The sequence below is a fragment of the Camelus ferus genome, chromosome 27, assembly GCF_009834535.1.
Source record: "Camelus ferus isolate YT-003-E chromosome 27, BCGSAC_Cfer_1.0, whole genome shotgun sequence".
Classification (NCBI taxonomy): domain Eukaryota; kingdom Metazoa; phylum Chordata; class Mammalia; order Artiodactyla; family Camelidae; genus Camelus; species Camelus ferus.
The window spans coordinates 1878109-1894327 of record NC_045722.1 but is presented as its reverse complement, the minus strand read 5'-3'; the positions used below and the strand labels follow the sequence as shown (position 1 = coordinate 1894327).

Below are 16219 nucleotides of genomic sequence, written 5' to 3'. Positions count from 1 at the left end.
CATTATGATTTTGATTTGCATTTCTCTAATGATTAATGGTGCTGGGCAGCTTTTTGTATGTTCATTGGTCATTTGTATATCATCTTTGGGGAAATGTCTTTTCAGTTCCTTTGCTCATTTTTAATTAGGTTATCTATTTCTTCCTAATTGAGTGACAGTTCTTTATATACTCTGCATATTAACCCTTTATCAGATACATAATTTGGAAACATTTTCTCTTTCTTTAGGTTAGCTTTTCACTCTGTTGTTTGTTTCCTTTGATCTTCAGAAGGTTTTAAGTTTGATACAGTCCCATTTGTCTATTTTTGCTTTTACTGCCTATGCTTTTGGTGTCATAAAGCTGAGAAATCATTGTTAGATCCAAAGTCACGAACCTTTTCCTCTGTGTTTTCTTTTAAGAGTTTCATAGTTGGACGTTAAATTTAGGTCTTTAATCATTTTGAATTAATTGTTGTCTCTGTTGTAAGGAAGGGGCCCGTCTTCATTCTTTTGCACTTGGATATCCAGCTTCCTCGGCACTATTTGTTGAGGAGACTGTCATTTCCCCACTGAGTGGCTGTAGCGCTTTTGTTGAAGATTACTAGGCCATCTATGTGAGAGTTTATTTCTGGGTGCTTTGTTGTGTTCCATTGAGCTGCATGTCTGTCTTTACGCCAGTGCCGTGCTGCTTTGATCGCTGTAGCTTCAGTGTTTTGAAATCAGGAGTGTGAGACTTCCAGGTTTGTTTCTCTTTTTCAAGATTATTTGGCTATTTGGGTTCCCTTGAAATTCAGTATGAATTTTAGGATGAATTTTTCTGTTTCTGCAAAAAATGCCTCTGGAATTTTGATAGAGATTGGGTTGAATCTGCAGATTGCTGTGAGTGTAGCATTGACATTTACCAATAGTAAGTCTTCCAATCTGTGGTTTCCATTTGTATGTGTCTTTGATTTCTTTCAGCAATGTTTTACAATTTTTGGTGTACGAGTCTCTTACTTTCTTGGTTAGGTTTATTCCTAACTATTGTATTATTTTTAATGCTATTGTAAGTGGAATTGTTTTCTTAATTTCGTTTCTGGATTGTTCATTTTTATGTGTATAGAAGCACAATTGATTATTGTGTGTTGATTTTTGTGTCCTGTAACTGTGCTAAACTAATTTATTAGCTCTAACAGGTTTTTTTTCTTGTGGAATTTTTAGAGTCTTTTACATATAAGATCATGTCATCTGCAAACAGATACCTTTACTTCTTCCTTTCCGTTTTGTATGCCTTTTATTTGTTTTCTTGTCTGATTGTTCTGGCTAAGACTCTGTGTTGAGTAGAAGTGATGAGAGTGGGCATCCTTGTCTTGCTCCTGATCTTAGAGGCAGAGTTTCACCATTGGATATGAGGTTAGCTATGTGCTTTTCGTGTATGACCATTATTATGTTGAGGTAATGCCTTCTGTTTCCAGTTTATTGAGTGTTTTTATCATAAAAGATTTTAAATCTTATCTAACTTTTTTTTACATCATTTGAAATGATCATGTGATTTTTGTCCTTAATTGTGTAGTGCAGTATATTGATCGATTTTCATCCTTGCATTCCAGTAATAAACCCTATTTGGTCATGGTGTATAATCTTGTTAAGGTGCTCTGGGATTCAGTCTGCCCATCTGATTGTTTTAAAGTGAACACCAGGCACAAGCAGGAAGCTAATCCACAGGGAAACATGTGATATAATGGCAGATACTGATACGCATTACGAAGAACAGCAGAACCTGGCAGCGAGGTAAAGAGTGGCAGGGATAGGACGGGGCTGGTGCTGTTGAGATACAGAGGTTTGAGAAGCCCTCTGGGGAAGTGATAGTTAAGAAGAACCAAATGGAGGTGAGGGAAGGCCTCACAGGGGACGGCAGAGGCGGGAATTTGCTTAGAGTTCTTGGGAAGTAACTGGGAAGGAGGGAGTGAGAGTGGGAACCAGAGACCAAGTCACAGAGGCTGGGGAGGCTCAGGATATCCGCGTACAGGAGGGCATGGAAGAGCCCGAGTTAGCAGACAGCTCCATATATGGCTTTTATTACTCACTGCAGATTTCCCCCTTTCTTTTTACTTCCTTTGCCTTTGCTGTCCTATTTCTAGAAAGAATGTGCTTGCTTTGTTAACCAAAGGGCAGGGCCTGAGTTCTATTCCACGCTTCCTCTGAGGAAGGGTTAAATGGAGTGGGCGGAGTTTCTGGGCCCAGCCAGGAGTCCATTGTGATATCTAATGTGATTTGGGGGGAAAAATCATTGTTTCTAAAAATAATACATTATGGTACATGGTCTCATATATTTTAAAGTTAGAATATGTGCCCAATATTTTAAATTTAAATAGTAGGAAGTGGGTTCCTTGATGGAATTCGTAGCAGAGTGTTTAACTGGCAGCAGGATGTACTGTATAGCAGTTGCCTCCATCCTGTAAACACTTGTGTTGGGAGGTCTTGCATCCCATGAAACAATTCTCCAGAATCTTTTTTTTTTTTCCTGAGGGAATGTGAATTACTCTCATGCTGCTGTGGGAGCTAGAAGGTAAAAAAACAGCCTGGAGCTTGCAGACATTTGTCACTGTCCTTGATAACGTAAGAGTGTTTGTTCAAGCACATTAAACATCATGGAGAATATGGAGAGGTTGTCAGCTTTGTCCCCAAATGGAGTTTTACTTACAGTCAGCCTCAGTGATTAATATGTATTTGTGTCCTTTAGTATTAAATCAATTTATTTGTTTTTGTTTAAATCCCTGAATTCAGGTAACTTGATTTTCCATTGATAAAATATTTGCTTGTCGTATCAGGCAGGGTGCTAAACTTGGAAATTAAGAGTACTGAGTTAAATTTAAAGTTTGCTGAGAAGTGTTCATCACGATGCAGTCTATTTAACGTCTTGGCAGTGCCTCTGGCTCTTCTCATTTAGCATGTGAGGAGACAGGCTGGCAGCAGTTGTAAACTGAAACCTTGTTGTATGCAGAGACTGACGGGGGTACAAGGAAAACAGAGAAAATTTGGAAGTGTTACTCTGTGTGTATGTTTCCTTAAATTAAGTGTGACACATTTGCTTAAAATAGAATTTTATATTCTCTTTATCAAGGTTATTATAATTTCATGATAGACGATCCTAGGACTGAAACTGGTTTTAAACATTGCTTTGTGAAATAACCACATTTGTCTGTTAATACTGTCGCGAGGTCAGGCGAGCTGCTTTGATCTAATGAGCATGTTTGACAGCACGTTGGAGCCACCTTTCCCTAGCCGGCCTGACGTTCATTACTCAGAGGAGAGGCACGCGTTCGCAGTGTATTCTTAGCTGCTCCTCCCCACCCGTCACTCAGCTGTCAGGCCCTATGGAATCCGAAATAGACCCGGCGGGGGGCGCGGCCCCGCGCTGCTGAGGGCGGCCGGGGGGCCGGGGGGCCGGGAGGCCGGCGGCGGGCGGCCGGCCGGGCGCAGACGCGGGGCTGCGTCGCGGGCTTGCGGGGCAGGGCGCGGGGAGCCGTTCGGGCTTCCGGCGGGGTCCCCGAGGAGGGACGGCTCTGAGAGGCGGCTAGCTTGTAGAGTAACGGATAGGAGGAGCTCCGGCCCTGGTTCGGGGCTGCTCGCACTCCGGCCGCGCAGCGAGGAGGGTCAGTTGCGAGCGTTATGCGGGCGCAGAAGGGTCCCGAAGACGAAGGAAACCCGGTTGGCGCCGAGAGCCAAGAGTAGGCCGGCATGGGGCCGGGGGCGCGGGCAGCGCCGCCCCGGGGGCGCGCTGTGTGAGCCCCGGGCCCGAGCCCGAAGCCGCCTGCTGTCCGCGCCCAGAGGCCAAGCCCTGCCCATGATGAGCTGCTGGTTGTCGTGCGCTCCTCGGAACAGAGTAGGTGCCCTGCGGCCGCGGCGCGGGGGTCTCGCCGGCTCTGAGCTGTGTGCCTTTAGGGTGACTGCCGCTCTGCTGATGCTGGTGTCTTTGCCGTGTCCCGGCCTCTCTGCTTTACACGATTAGCGCATTGGGGTTAGTGTTGGAAAACAAAAGTTCTTGTTTCTTCTTCTGGGTTTAAAACGCACATAATAGAATCTTAGTAATTGAGCAGTGTTTCTGTTAACTGACAGTGGACCAAAATGGAAAACGGTGCTTGGTGGAGTAGAACTGAAAATCACAGGACAATATGAGACTTTAATCTCACTTAATTATCTTTTGAAGAGCCTAACTTTGGGGTTTTACAATTGTTTTAGTGTTTTAAATAGCTCCTTTCTCCACCAGTGAGTTTACTTGGAAGTAGAGCTGAGATTGTTCTGACTACAAGGGTAAACCAATCAATTTAGAGCAAATATTTGTGTGCTAAACATGACTTAATCCCTTAGGCATTTGAAAACACAAAGCCTAGTCTCCCAGCACTCCCTGGCTTAGAGACAGTGAACTAATTGTTCTGCTTTAAAGCTGAAGAAAGAGGATGCCTCAAATGCGTTTTAGACTTAGAGCCAATAAGCTGGGCTAGTCACTACTCATAGTTGGTAGTTTAAACTTTTAAAGTTAGGAGGAAGTGGGTTCATTTCCAAATTTGAGTAGAGACAACAATCCTGAAGACAGGGTAGGTACTTGAACCAGATTCCATTGAAATGTGACACTCAGGGGTGGGTTAAAATTTTAATGCATTTATCTTTTTCCATATTCAGTTTTCATGTTTTTCGCTTCAGGTATTTAATGAATACATTATTTATTTAGGTAGAAAATTGTCTGCTCTTTCTTTTTTTTGGCTTGCAGGAGATAGTAAATATAAAATAATCACACTGACCAAACGTTTAGACTAACAAACATTGACCCAGGTGATTCGTCTCTCCTGCTGGAGATTTGTTACAGTATTTGTGGACGTAGGAATTGCTTTGTAAGTTAAGTGAAAAATACGTACATCTTTTTAGTTCTAGAAATAATACTGTTCTCATCGCAGAATTCAGCAATAAATTTACTGTGTGGTGTTTTAAAAGGCTAAAACCTTATGTTGTTTAAATAATGGATATTTTAGTTCTGGCTTCTACATTTCTACTTACTAAGAGAAGGTTGAATTTACTGGCTTCAGGGTGTCTTGAATATTTTTTCTCCAATCAAAGCTAAAGAGAACCTTGATACAATTAGAATATATATCACTTGATACACCCTCCTATTTTAAAAAATTGCTTTGAATATAAGGAAGAAAGAAAATGAAAGTCACCTGTAATCCTATAGTTTTCGGATTTTGAAGTAGTTAATACTTCAGTCTTTTTGTTTGTTTGTTTTCTTCAGTAGGAGTTTCTTGTTATTTTAAACCATAAGCATAATGGATTGCTTTTTCTGTTGAGCGTATGTGTATGTAATTTGCCTCTGTAGTTATATTTCCAACAGTACCTTTTAAACAAGTGGTAGAGGTTCTTAAAACGTATACAGAATTCCTTTGCATCTAAAGGTCTTGGGAGATAGATAACCAGAGCCAGACCTGAAAACGTGAGTTAGGGAACAGGAGAACAGCACACTGATTGCAGAGGTCATGATCGGGCCGCTCAAGTCATTTAATGTCCCTTGAGCCTTGACTTTCCTCATCTGTTAAATGGGGATGATCATTCTAGTTTATTAGGGTTGTTTGAGTAATTTATGCCTGACACAGGGTAGGTGTTCAACACTTACTAATTTCCATTCTTTGCTCTGAAGGCAAAGAAAACAGGGGAGAACGTGAGAAACATCCTTTTTCTCTAAAGTGTAATTTAAATTACTTCTTACGTATCATGTGTTTTGGAAAGATTCTTTTTGTGAAGTTAGCACAGCAGGAGGAAGGAATTTGGGATGTTGCTGGAGCCTGAGTGATGAGTTATGCAGTGCAGCTTTCCCTTCCGTCTCCCTTTTCCTTCTTTAGAAAGTCTTACTAATACAGTGTGCATAGTATGCCATGCTTACTTGTTTTCCTTTTTGTAGCAGGCGGCAGATTGGAACAAGTATGATGACCGATTGATGAAAGCAGCAGAAAGAGGAGATGTAGAAAAGGTGTCCTCAATCCTGGCTAAAAAGGGCGTCAGTCCGGGCAAACTAGACGTGGAAGGCAGGTCTGCGTAAGTATTACTGCTGGTAGTTCCCTGCAGGGAGTTTGGGTCGACCCTTGGGGTACAAGTGAACTTTGTGAATTGTGGTTGTCAACGTTCAATTTAAAAAGTCTTTATCAAAACCCACACGATAAAATCTTTCAAACATGGCCTTCAGACATTTTGGACTATTAATTGTTCTCAGTCTGAAAGATTTCCAAGTGCGAGAGAGACTATTGAAATACTACCCAGGGGCCTAGCTGTTTGGGCCCGTGGCGATCTGTCCACGGTTATCTGGTGCATTTAATCTGGCACACTTTTCGTTTATCAGCTGTTTTACGCTCCTTTCACGTTTGGTCCTCCCAGTGGCTGTTTAACGGAAGCAGGGGAAAGTTCACAGAGGTGCAACAACGTGGTGCTGCCCCATTAAAAGCCACGGAGCTGGAATGTGAACCCAAGCTTTCCGTCTTGGAAGAGTTCTGTAAATTACACTGCCTTTTCCTCTTGACCCCCAGTCCACTTTTAGAATTGGGTAATTAATTTCAGTGAGAACATCTGAGGCATTAGGGAGGCAGAATGACCAGTGTGGCTGGGGAGACATGGGTGGGGACCCTGCCCTCTGGCCACTGTGTTCCTGGGGAGGACGCCTGGCCTGTCCGTGTTCTTGTGAACCGGGTGTCCTTCCTCCCACGCCTCCCCAGTCTTCGTTTTCCTTCCTGTTGAGGATGGGGAGCCGCTGGGTTAGAGGGTGCATCTAGATGCTGTTACGGCTCTCTGCGAGCACAGCAGGGAAAGCCTTACCTGGGAAGCCTTCCCAAGTCAGGGGAGAGAAGTCTCATTTCCTAAAATTCCTCAGTTTTACACTTATGTGAATTTTTTTTTTTTAGAATATTATAACTGGAAACTGGATACTAAATATAGAAATGAATGTTAGGAAGTGAACAGTTAACATTCGATGCAGGTCACTGCCTTCGAACGCTTAGATGTTTAAGGGCAGCGAAAGCAGCCCGGCGTGACCTGAAGCCCTGGTGTCCACGAGAGCGGTAAAGCTGGCGGCGCCCCGGTTCTTAGCACTCTTTCAGGTCTGTCAGGCGGGCGGTTTGACAGCCCCAGGGACGTTGGCTGTTTTGAGTCTTGCTTCTATTTTTACTAAATTTCAAGCTGTTTGTAGGACTTATAGTAGAAGTAGTGAAACGTAACTGTTTTTCTTATTTCTTTTTCCCTAAACACCAAGATATTAAAAGGTGAAGGATCTTCTCTGGGATGAGAATCTTCAGTGAAACCTTATTTCTTCAGTTCTGGCCATCGTGCTTTGTGTGTTTTGAATGAACGTTTGCTTGAGTTTTTGTTGAGATTTTTCTGATCTAAGATTCAGTTTTGAGTGAGATTGTGTTAATGGTCAGAGTTAGGAAAATCTGGTGTAATCTGAGGAACTGTGAACTGCCTGAGCAGCGTGAGCCTTTGAGGTTCTCTCTGGAGGACGCAGAGTTCCTTGTGGGAGTCGTAGGGACGTTTTCCTTTTGTTACTTGAGTTACTTATGTTACTCACACAAGCTGTATTTCTTCACTAAAGCATTTTATATTTAGTCAAATATAGGACATATCACAAGTATGTTCTCTGTAATTATAAAAATAGTTTTATTTTGAATGACTTTTTTTAGTTTTTAATTTTGAAATGTAAGACAGAAGTAACCCGTGCTTCTTGAACCCTTACCTAGCTTCAAAAACGAAGTGTTTGAGGCCCGGCCGTGGTCCCTGCAAGGACCCGTTTTCTTCCTGCTGGCCTCTCCTGGGGTGTGGCCCTTTGCCGCTGCAAAGTGGGGCAGAGTCGCTGCCTCTTGGAGAGCCAGGGGCCCACTGCCTGCCTGCCCCTCCCCTCGGGCGCAGGAGCACCGTCAGCCTCGTCACTGCCTTCTCTAGGGTCGTAGCTCACTGACACCTTTCTGTTTGTTTAGCTTTCATGTTGTGGCCTCAAAGGGAAATCTCGAGTGTCTGAATGCCATCCTCATTCATGGAGTTGACATCACAACCAGCGACACCGCAGGTATGCTCGCCTCCGCATCAGCACAGAGCAGAGGGGGCAGGCGTGGTCCCCGGCTGGTGCTCTTAATCAGACCTGATTGGTGAGGGGGAGTCCTTTGTGAGCACCATTGTAGGGGAGACGGCAAGCACAGGGTTGCAGGAGAAAAGACGCCTGAACCGGTGGGCAGTGGGGCCCTGAAGTCCAGGCTGGTCTCCACGGTGTTTCCAAACCCGAGAAGCTCAGATGTTGGAGAACCTTCAGGGGCCATTTGCACCCTACACTCTTCAGTGTATGCGTCCTCGCTGTCACGAGGTCACTCAGCCTTTGCTTGGACGTGTTTTGTGATGGGGAGCTCACTGCCTCGTACCAACAACAGTATCCCCCACAGTGACCCGAACGAGAACCACTGCCCCTTGTGGAACACGCGTGTCGCTGCTCTGCCGAGCGCTGTACCCGTCCTGACTCACTGCATCCTCCCGCCCAGCCATGAGGCTGCTGGGCGCTGAGCTGCTCAGTACCTTGCCCGGGTCCTTCGGTGCCCGAGTCGCAGTCAGTCAGTGTGCCCGGGGGAGACCTGTTCTGTGACTGGCTAGCAGTACTGATAAAAAACGACTTCTGACACAGTTTGAGTCTGTCTCTGACGACCAGACCTTCTGCTTAGGCTTAGTCATCCCCACCCCTGCCTTCTAATGTCTTGCAGCACAAGCTTGCACCTCACAAGGCCGACTTTTCAGTATTTGAAGACAGCCTTTGCGCTTCTTCCGGGAACGCGCCAGTTTCCTGTCCCTCTGGGTGGTCCTCAGTTCTCTGGGGCTCTCGGCAGCTCATCTCTCTGCATTTCTCCTTTCTTCATCAGTCAAGTGTGGGAGCTGAGCTAGAGCAGAGGATTTCCTTAACGACTTTAATGGTTTATTCTGTGACTTCACGTATGGACAAATAAATACATTACTGGTTAATCAGCATTGTGTTTAGAAGTGGAAGGGCAGGAGAGGGAGGCAGATGACAAAAGAGTTAGTGAGGGAAATCTTTACCTAAAGGTGTGTCAGATTCTTGACTGAAGACCAGACTCAATTTATCTGCCACCTTTGAATGAACAAAAAGCTGTTTATTACATATATATATATATGTGTGTGTGTGTGTGTTTTCCATTGATGTAGAATAATATTTATTTTTAGAAATTTTGGACTAACCATGCCCTTTCGGAACTCATAAGACTTATTTATTGTGCTGATTCCAGTTCAAACAAGTGTCTTCCTCATTTTTGTCTGTTTTCTTCTGCGCTGGACAGCCTTGCCTAGTGGCCAATCTGAGTGACTGTTGACCCCCCTCCTTTAGTGCATCTGAAGCTCAGACGCTTCCCCAGCTCAGCAGGCATCACTTCGTACCCTGCGCTCCCACACACCTGCTTCACATCTTGTCTTTTGTTTTGCTGTTTAGTCATATTTTTATTTGATTTGTTTAATTATGTTAGTTGTTTGAGTCCCTTTCCTAAGGACAAGGACCATGTCTCATTCGCTGTTACATTGTCTGTTATAATCCAGATGTGAGTATCTGATAAAAATTTGATTAACAAATCTTTACATATTTTATCTTAACTTCTTTCCTTGCTAGCAATACCAAAGTGAATTGAAAACAGCCAAATTTCAAACTAATGCAGTTTTGAGATATTCGTGACCCAGGTCTTGCCAAGTATGCACCTTCGGTGTAATTCACGGGGACATGCTTTAGATGTGACGTTTCCATGATTTCATGCTGCTCTGTCTCAGATGGCTGGGTTTGGTGTGTCCTTAGCCCTCGCCTGACATTTTTCTGTGACCAAGTTTCTGCGGCACTTTGGTGAACACCAGGGACTGTCACCACTGTGTCCCCACCACCCACTCAGTGGTCCCTCTCACTTCCACGTTAGTGCCCGTCATTCTAGTCACTTTTCACGATGTGAAGTGTTTCTAGGACGTTTGCCCATGAGCGGCAGCAGAGTGAAATTTGAAATCATTACGTCTGACTTGTTTGTGATTAGAGGACGTTCAGGGAGGGCTGAGCATGCTGTGTCTGTATCTGTTCGAAGGTCTGGAGTCACTGCTTTTTGTTCTAGAGCCTGTTTGCTGCACAGAAGTGATTAGCCTCAGGAAAACTGATTCACATATCTAAACACATGTAAAACCGAATGAGGGTTGAAAGTCAATTTATTTCTTCATCCAGGATGAACAGAACATCAGTTACTTCTTTTCTAGCAGAAGGGTCTAATTGTGGAGTCCAATTACATTTTAAGAAGTTTATGAAGTTAGAGGGAAATTGAGAGCATTAAAGACTAGAAGCTGGAATAGTCTGGAGAAACCCTAATATTTTTCACCACCCAGGGGACGTGTATGCATGCAGAAGTGCGATTAGGAGCCATAGCGTTTGGAGCAGAACGTTCTGTGCACGTCACCTTTGTCGCTGTTCAGAGTTAACCTTTTGGATTATCTGGTAACCTGTTCTCTGCCGTCCTCGGCATTTCCTTTAAATTTGCACATTTTATTTAGTACACGTATTTGAACAAGTCGTCTGGTTTTCAGAGACAGAATCTCTTAGTAAACTTTGAATTTTAGTTGAAGCATAAAAATCACTTGGAGAATACCCTTTCTTTGACTCACCCCTCTGACCTTTCTCCGTCTTAGTAGCCACACTGCCTATTTGGAAATGTTATGTGAAATCTAGCTGTCTTTCTCTCCCTCCCACCCCCATTCCTTTCTTTTCTTTCTCTTCCCCTCCCTCCTTTCATATGCTGGTGTTTAATTACTTATTCTGTCTCAGACACTGTTCCAGGTGTTGGAGACTCAGTGGTAAATAAGAGAATTCTTGCTCTTTTGTGAGCTTGTACGTTTAATTTTTCTTTCCACCCTCATTGTTTTGGTGTGTGTATTATCTCCAATAAAAATCTGAAACTAGGTGAACTATCTTAGAAACTTAGAGCATGCCTACAAATGAAGTGTTCTGTCAACTCATTTTGGAAAAATGAGTCGTACTTTCGTGGGAAGTTCAGTTGTGAAGAAAACGCCCCTCATCCCACGGTGAAAATGGTTTCTTTTACAGGGAGGAACGCTCTCCACCTGGCTGCAAAGTACGGGCACGCGTTGTGTCTGCAGAAACTTCTGCAGGTAACGAAAGTGGTTAATACCGCAGCTTTGTTATTTTGACTGAAAATAAGAGATGTGTTTTCAATGTGTTTTTGGAACTGGAGATGAACGACAATAGTAGACTCGCTTTGATTGTCAGCTTAGATGATACTTTTTCCATCACTTCTGAAAGAATGTGAACAATAAAGAGCAAAAACTCTGAGGGAAGTGAATTGCATAACTCAGTGTATTAAAAATAAACAGCAAGCACTTGACCTTCCTGTTGACCCTGGCTGGAGATTGGAACTTTCTGCTGTCTGGTGTATGACTTGAGATGAAGTGATGCAGCATAGGATCTGTATATTTCTATATAAACATCAGTAATTTAGGGTACATAATCCCAGCATTAGTCAAACTTGTAATCAGGCAAACAGAATTCTATGAGCTAGTGGGCTAAATTAAGTTTTCCAGAACTGCAGAGGACTGCAGTGTGTGTGTGTGTGTGTGTGTGTGTGTGTGTGCGCGCGTGCGCATCCATCTGGGGAGAAGGGCAAAACTAACTTTCCTGTCCCTTCCAAACACTTTGTTTCTGTTGATGTGCCTTCTGTCTGCCACAGTCGAGTTCTTTCCTAATACTAAGAAAGTGGTAGAAGCTGCCATCTGCTGTATTATTAAGTCCCTATTACTACTTGGCCCTTTAATCTTAAATGTTTTCCAGTAACTATGTCTGAACAGACCTAACAGATACCATACAATTACATTGTATTCTCAAATATTTACAGAAGCAAATTAAAATGTTCTTCTAAAAGTCAGCCTGGAAATAATGTTGTTTATGTAACTATTTGGATTAGAATCTTGGGAGTCATTCTTCTCTTAAATTGAAAAATACAAATAAAAGTGAATTAAAAACCTAAAAAAAAGTTTTCAGTTAAAGGACCTGTCACACACTTCATTGAGCATGTTTGCCACCGAGTTTCACAATAGAGCTCGTTTGTTTTTTTCTGATGCAATTGTTCAAACTTGAACTCTTGCTGGAAAAAAAAAAAACCCAAACAATAACATAGTTCCTCTACCCCGCACTATTGTAGTGTGCCATGTGTCTTCCTGTTTGGTGGAATACTGTTAAATTTACAGGATAGCGTTGTTATGTTTGTTGCGTGTCAAAATATTCATGACTTGTCTAGTAGTCTTTAGTGTCTTTGATAAATGGAATATTTTAAGATTAAATAATAGCTGTTCATTAGAGTCTCAGTATTTAATTTGAAAATGAACCTTTCCTACATCACTAAATTCCCACGTTTTAACAGTACAATTGCCCCACCGAACGCGTTGACCTGCAAGGAAGAACCGCACTTCATGACGCAGGTGAGCCAAGGGTTCACTTGGGCATAGACGAGCCTCTGTTAAAATGGCTAGGCATTTAAATTATGTCAGAGTTTTAACATGCATAGATTTGTATAATTCATGGAGAGACAAAATGTTTTGAACTCTTTGTTTACTCAGATTTGAAATTTGTTAGATTGTACAGCTTAGAAAGATTCATTCAGCCATTATTTCAGGCCAGTTTGCTAGATACTGAAAATCCAGAGGTGCGAAAGCCGTGATCCTGCTCTCAGGGAGCTGTGAGTGCCATGTGTTTGGGAACTGCTGGGAGAGACGGGAAGGAGAAAGACTTTTCCTTGAAAACTGTATTGACCTCTTTAACACGTCTGAGCCTCGTTTTCCCAGATGCAGGATGGAGTTAACGCTGTGGCGGGGGTGGTGGTAACTAATCACGGACAGCTCCTGGCGTGTAGTGGCTTCTTAACTCAAGGTGGCAAGGCTTTTTTGATCTAGAGGCATCAGTGCGGAATTGCATATCACTGTGGTGTGCTCTGTTTTAAAAGAGATTTGTACTAGTATTTTTGTGGACTTTATTAATCATACTGTCCATCAGAATGTATCTGCATTATTCTTTAGGTGTCTCAAAGAAAACGCTTAGAAAAAAATTAGATAGTTAAGGATTTTTGCAACATAAGATAGTCTGGCCCCTGGCCAGACTCTTCTAAGGCTCAAATTCCTAGTTAACTAGAAATTCAAAGAAAAGGAAAAAACATTACCCTTTCCTTTCCTGTATGTAGACTATCTGTCGTAGTGTTAGAGGGGTCTCTGTTAGAAATGTGTTGCACTTCACATTTCCTTCAGACTTTTATTCCTTGATTTTCTTCCAATTTCATGTACTTTTATAGTAGTTTAGTCACTCACACAATGTGTTTTTCCTTGTATTTTTGTATAGAGTGGTATTATTTGCAAAGCATTTTTACATACATTATCATTTGAGCCTCACAGTGATCCCTGTGACTTTCCTATAGTTTTACTTTTATTTTATATTTTAATGATAATTTTGTATTGCTACTTAAATAATTAGAAACATATTAATTACATGATTAAAAAATAAAAACATAAACCCAGATTCATATATAATACACGTATCAAGCTTGTATAGTTAAGGAATCATCGAAACAAAGTTTCAAATTAAATTTAAAATCGTAAAAAATACAGTTCATTTCTGTAGCACTAATTTATTGTGCTTGATGGACGTTTAAAAATGATTTTGCTGCTTGATGAAGCATGAATACAGGTCATGATATTTCTGTTGTACCACCATTTCGTAGTTGTCTTTTTAATTAATCCAACCTTATTAGTAATTGCTTTAAAATTATTTAAAATTTTTATGATGGAAAATTTAAAGCAAAATTAGCGTATTATATTAAAACACCTTGTGCCGTTCACCCAGAGTGTCAACATATGATAAGCTGTGGTTCGTCTGTGCCTCCCCCCCTTCTCCTCTGCTGGCATATTTTAAACCTGATCCAGGACATCATCTAATTTTGTCCATGAACAGTTCAGTTTGTATCTCTGAAAGATAATGATTCTATTTTGTAACCTAAGTGCAATCCGTTATTACATCTAATGCATTTGAAAATGTTTACCTAGTCAGTGTTCAGCTTTCTCCAGTTATTTTTCCTTTTATTTTTTATGCTTATTGAGATACAATTATTATACAAAAATTATTAGACAAAAAAATTATACAAAAATTATTATACAAAAAATATATATATGTAATTATTGTTTAATATAATATAAATGTCTTGCACACAATTAACGATATGGTATTATGTACTTTAAAATATATTAAGAGTATATATTATATATGTACTTTAAAATATATTAAGTATATATATATACTTACTTTGGTAAGTATTCTTACCAAAAAAAACACAAGAAACAAAAAACAAATCCCAAACAAAACACACATACACACAAAAAAGCACAAGGAAATTTGTGCAAGTGATGTGTGTATTTAGAACCTTGATTGTGGTGATGGCATTACAGTGTCTGCATATGTCAGTTTCATCAAAATGCTACATCGAGTATGTGTAATTTTCTGTATAGTATAGGTTTTATCCCTGTTTTTAAAACTGGTACAGCCTAACCCATTGAAATCTTAGATCTGTTTAGTAGGTGTGCAGGGGAGGTTAAAGTGAAGACCGAGTTGATGTGATAAAGAGCTCAAGTGTCAGCTGCTTGTTGTTGACTGGTATAGGCTGGCATGCGGCTTGGGGTCATTCGTGAGCTGGACTCTTCCCATCTCACAGGACGCCTTGTAAACCAGCACAAATGGCAGATCTGTTAAATGCTTTCCCACAGCATGAGAAGCATCACAAGGTTTCTAGCCTGGAATGTGCTTACTCATCACCAGCCACTAAACCAGTGCCGTGTAATTTAGGTGTCTGTTACAGTGGCACCCGGCTCCTCTGATGGCAGCTTTTGTCTTGTTTAAGGATAAGGCCAAAATAAAATGACACTGGCTTTAAAAAAAAAAACACCCACACCCAGAATGTATTTCTTTCATGTCATAGTCCTGACGATCCAGTTGCCTTGTGCCTCCACTCTGTACGGTGACTCAGGGACCCAGACTTTTTCCATCTTGCAGTCCTTTCATTGCCTGGGTGTCCTCATCTCTAAGGCTAAAGCAGACAGCAGGCACCTGTTCTGTTGCTAACAGGAAGGGGAAAGATTACGGAGGAAGGTATAACCACCTTTTAAAGCTCCAGGCTCAGAAGGTAGCACGCATCCCTCCTTCAGATTCCACTGGCGTGATCTAGCTCATGTGGCCACGCCTGCAAGCAGAGGTGGCTGGGACTGTGGCCTCTGCGAGCCGCCCTGTGCCCAGGGCCGTTTCGTTGCCACGGGAGGAAGGGTGAACCCTTGGCACTGTCCATCATAGCACCTTTAGTGCTGACTTTGCTTGTTCAACTTGCATGACTCTGGAATTTGTTATGCTTTACATTTTTTATTCTTATTTTTAATTGGGCCTGAATTGTTGTTAATTTTATAATTCCTAAACTAATGTATTCAGTTTCAGTTTATCTTTTTTTATGATTGTTTATGTATTTTATATAAAAGACTTGCTGGATTAAAGACATTAGAACTGAAAAATTTACATAATTTTTTAATATGTGTTTGGTTTTATTGTATTGAATTTCGTAAAAAAAGAACACTGACTTAGTACTTTTTGTGCAGATAATCTATCAACTCATAAAACTCATATAATTTATCAACTCATAAAACTTAGAAAAAAATTCATGGGGTGTATAAACACAATCCTATTTTATGATTTTAACAATTTTTCCTGATACAAATATGAATCTAGGAGGTCAGAGAAGAAGCATTATGTAATTTTATAATGTTATTTTTAGCAAAATGACCGTGCTTTTTGTGTCATTTAAGGAAGACCCTGCAGTCTCTGCTTTGAAAAGTAAATACGAATTGTATGAGTCATACTCTATTTACTGTGGCTCTTTTGTTAAAAAAATTTTGATTCTTTAAAAAAAACTGAGCTAACACGTCAAGGATCCAGTCAGTCATAGCCATATCTAAAAATATACTATAAATAGGAAATTTAAGTTTCATTTCCATTACCATGTTTACCCTTAGAACAGCAGTATATTCTTGTCTTCTGCAAGGATGACAGTATTCCTTGGTCCTAATAAATCATATAAAATTTACAAAATATTCTTGTCTAATCCATTTCCAGATAGAAAGT

The 16219-nt window shown here is 41.3% G+C and overlaps 1 protein-coding gene across 15 annotated transcripts in view; it reads left to right on the top strand.

The window, feature by feature from the left end:
- UACA (uveal autoantigen with coiled-coil domains and ankyrin repeats) overlaps window positions 1–16219 on the top strand; it is a 69895-nt gene that overhangs the window by 30904 nt on the left and 22772 nt on the right. For 4 of the 15 annotated variants that reach the window (XM_032469059.1, XM_032469063.1, XM_032469054.1 and 1 more), the window contains exons 2-5: window positions 5909–6042; window positions 7968–8056; window positions 10393–10501; window positions 11108–11172. In XM_032469059.1, the coding sequence (XP_032324950.1) occupies window positions 5909–6042; window positions 7968–8056; window positions 10393–10501; window positions 11108–11172 (397 nt within the window). Of the gene's footprint in view, window positions 1–3389; window positions 3845–3963; window positions 3980–4429; window positions 4557–5908; window positions 6043–7967; window positions 8057–10392; window positions 10502–11107; window positions 11173–12437; window positions 12496–16219 lie in introns of those variants that run through there. The other 11 variants (XM_032469065.1, XM_032469064.1, XM_032469058.1 and 8 more) reach the window with 10 other exon arrangements.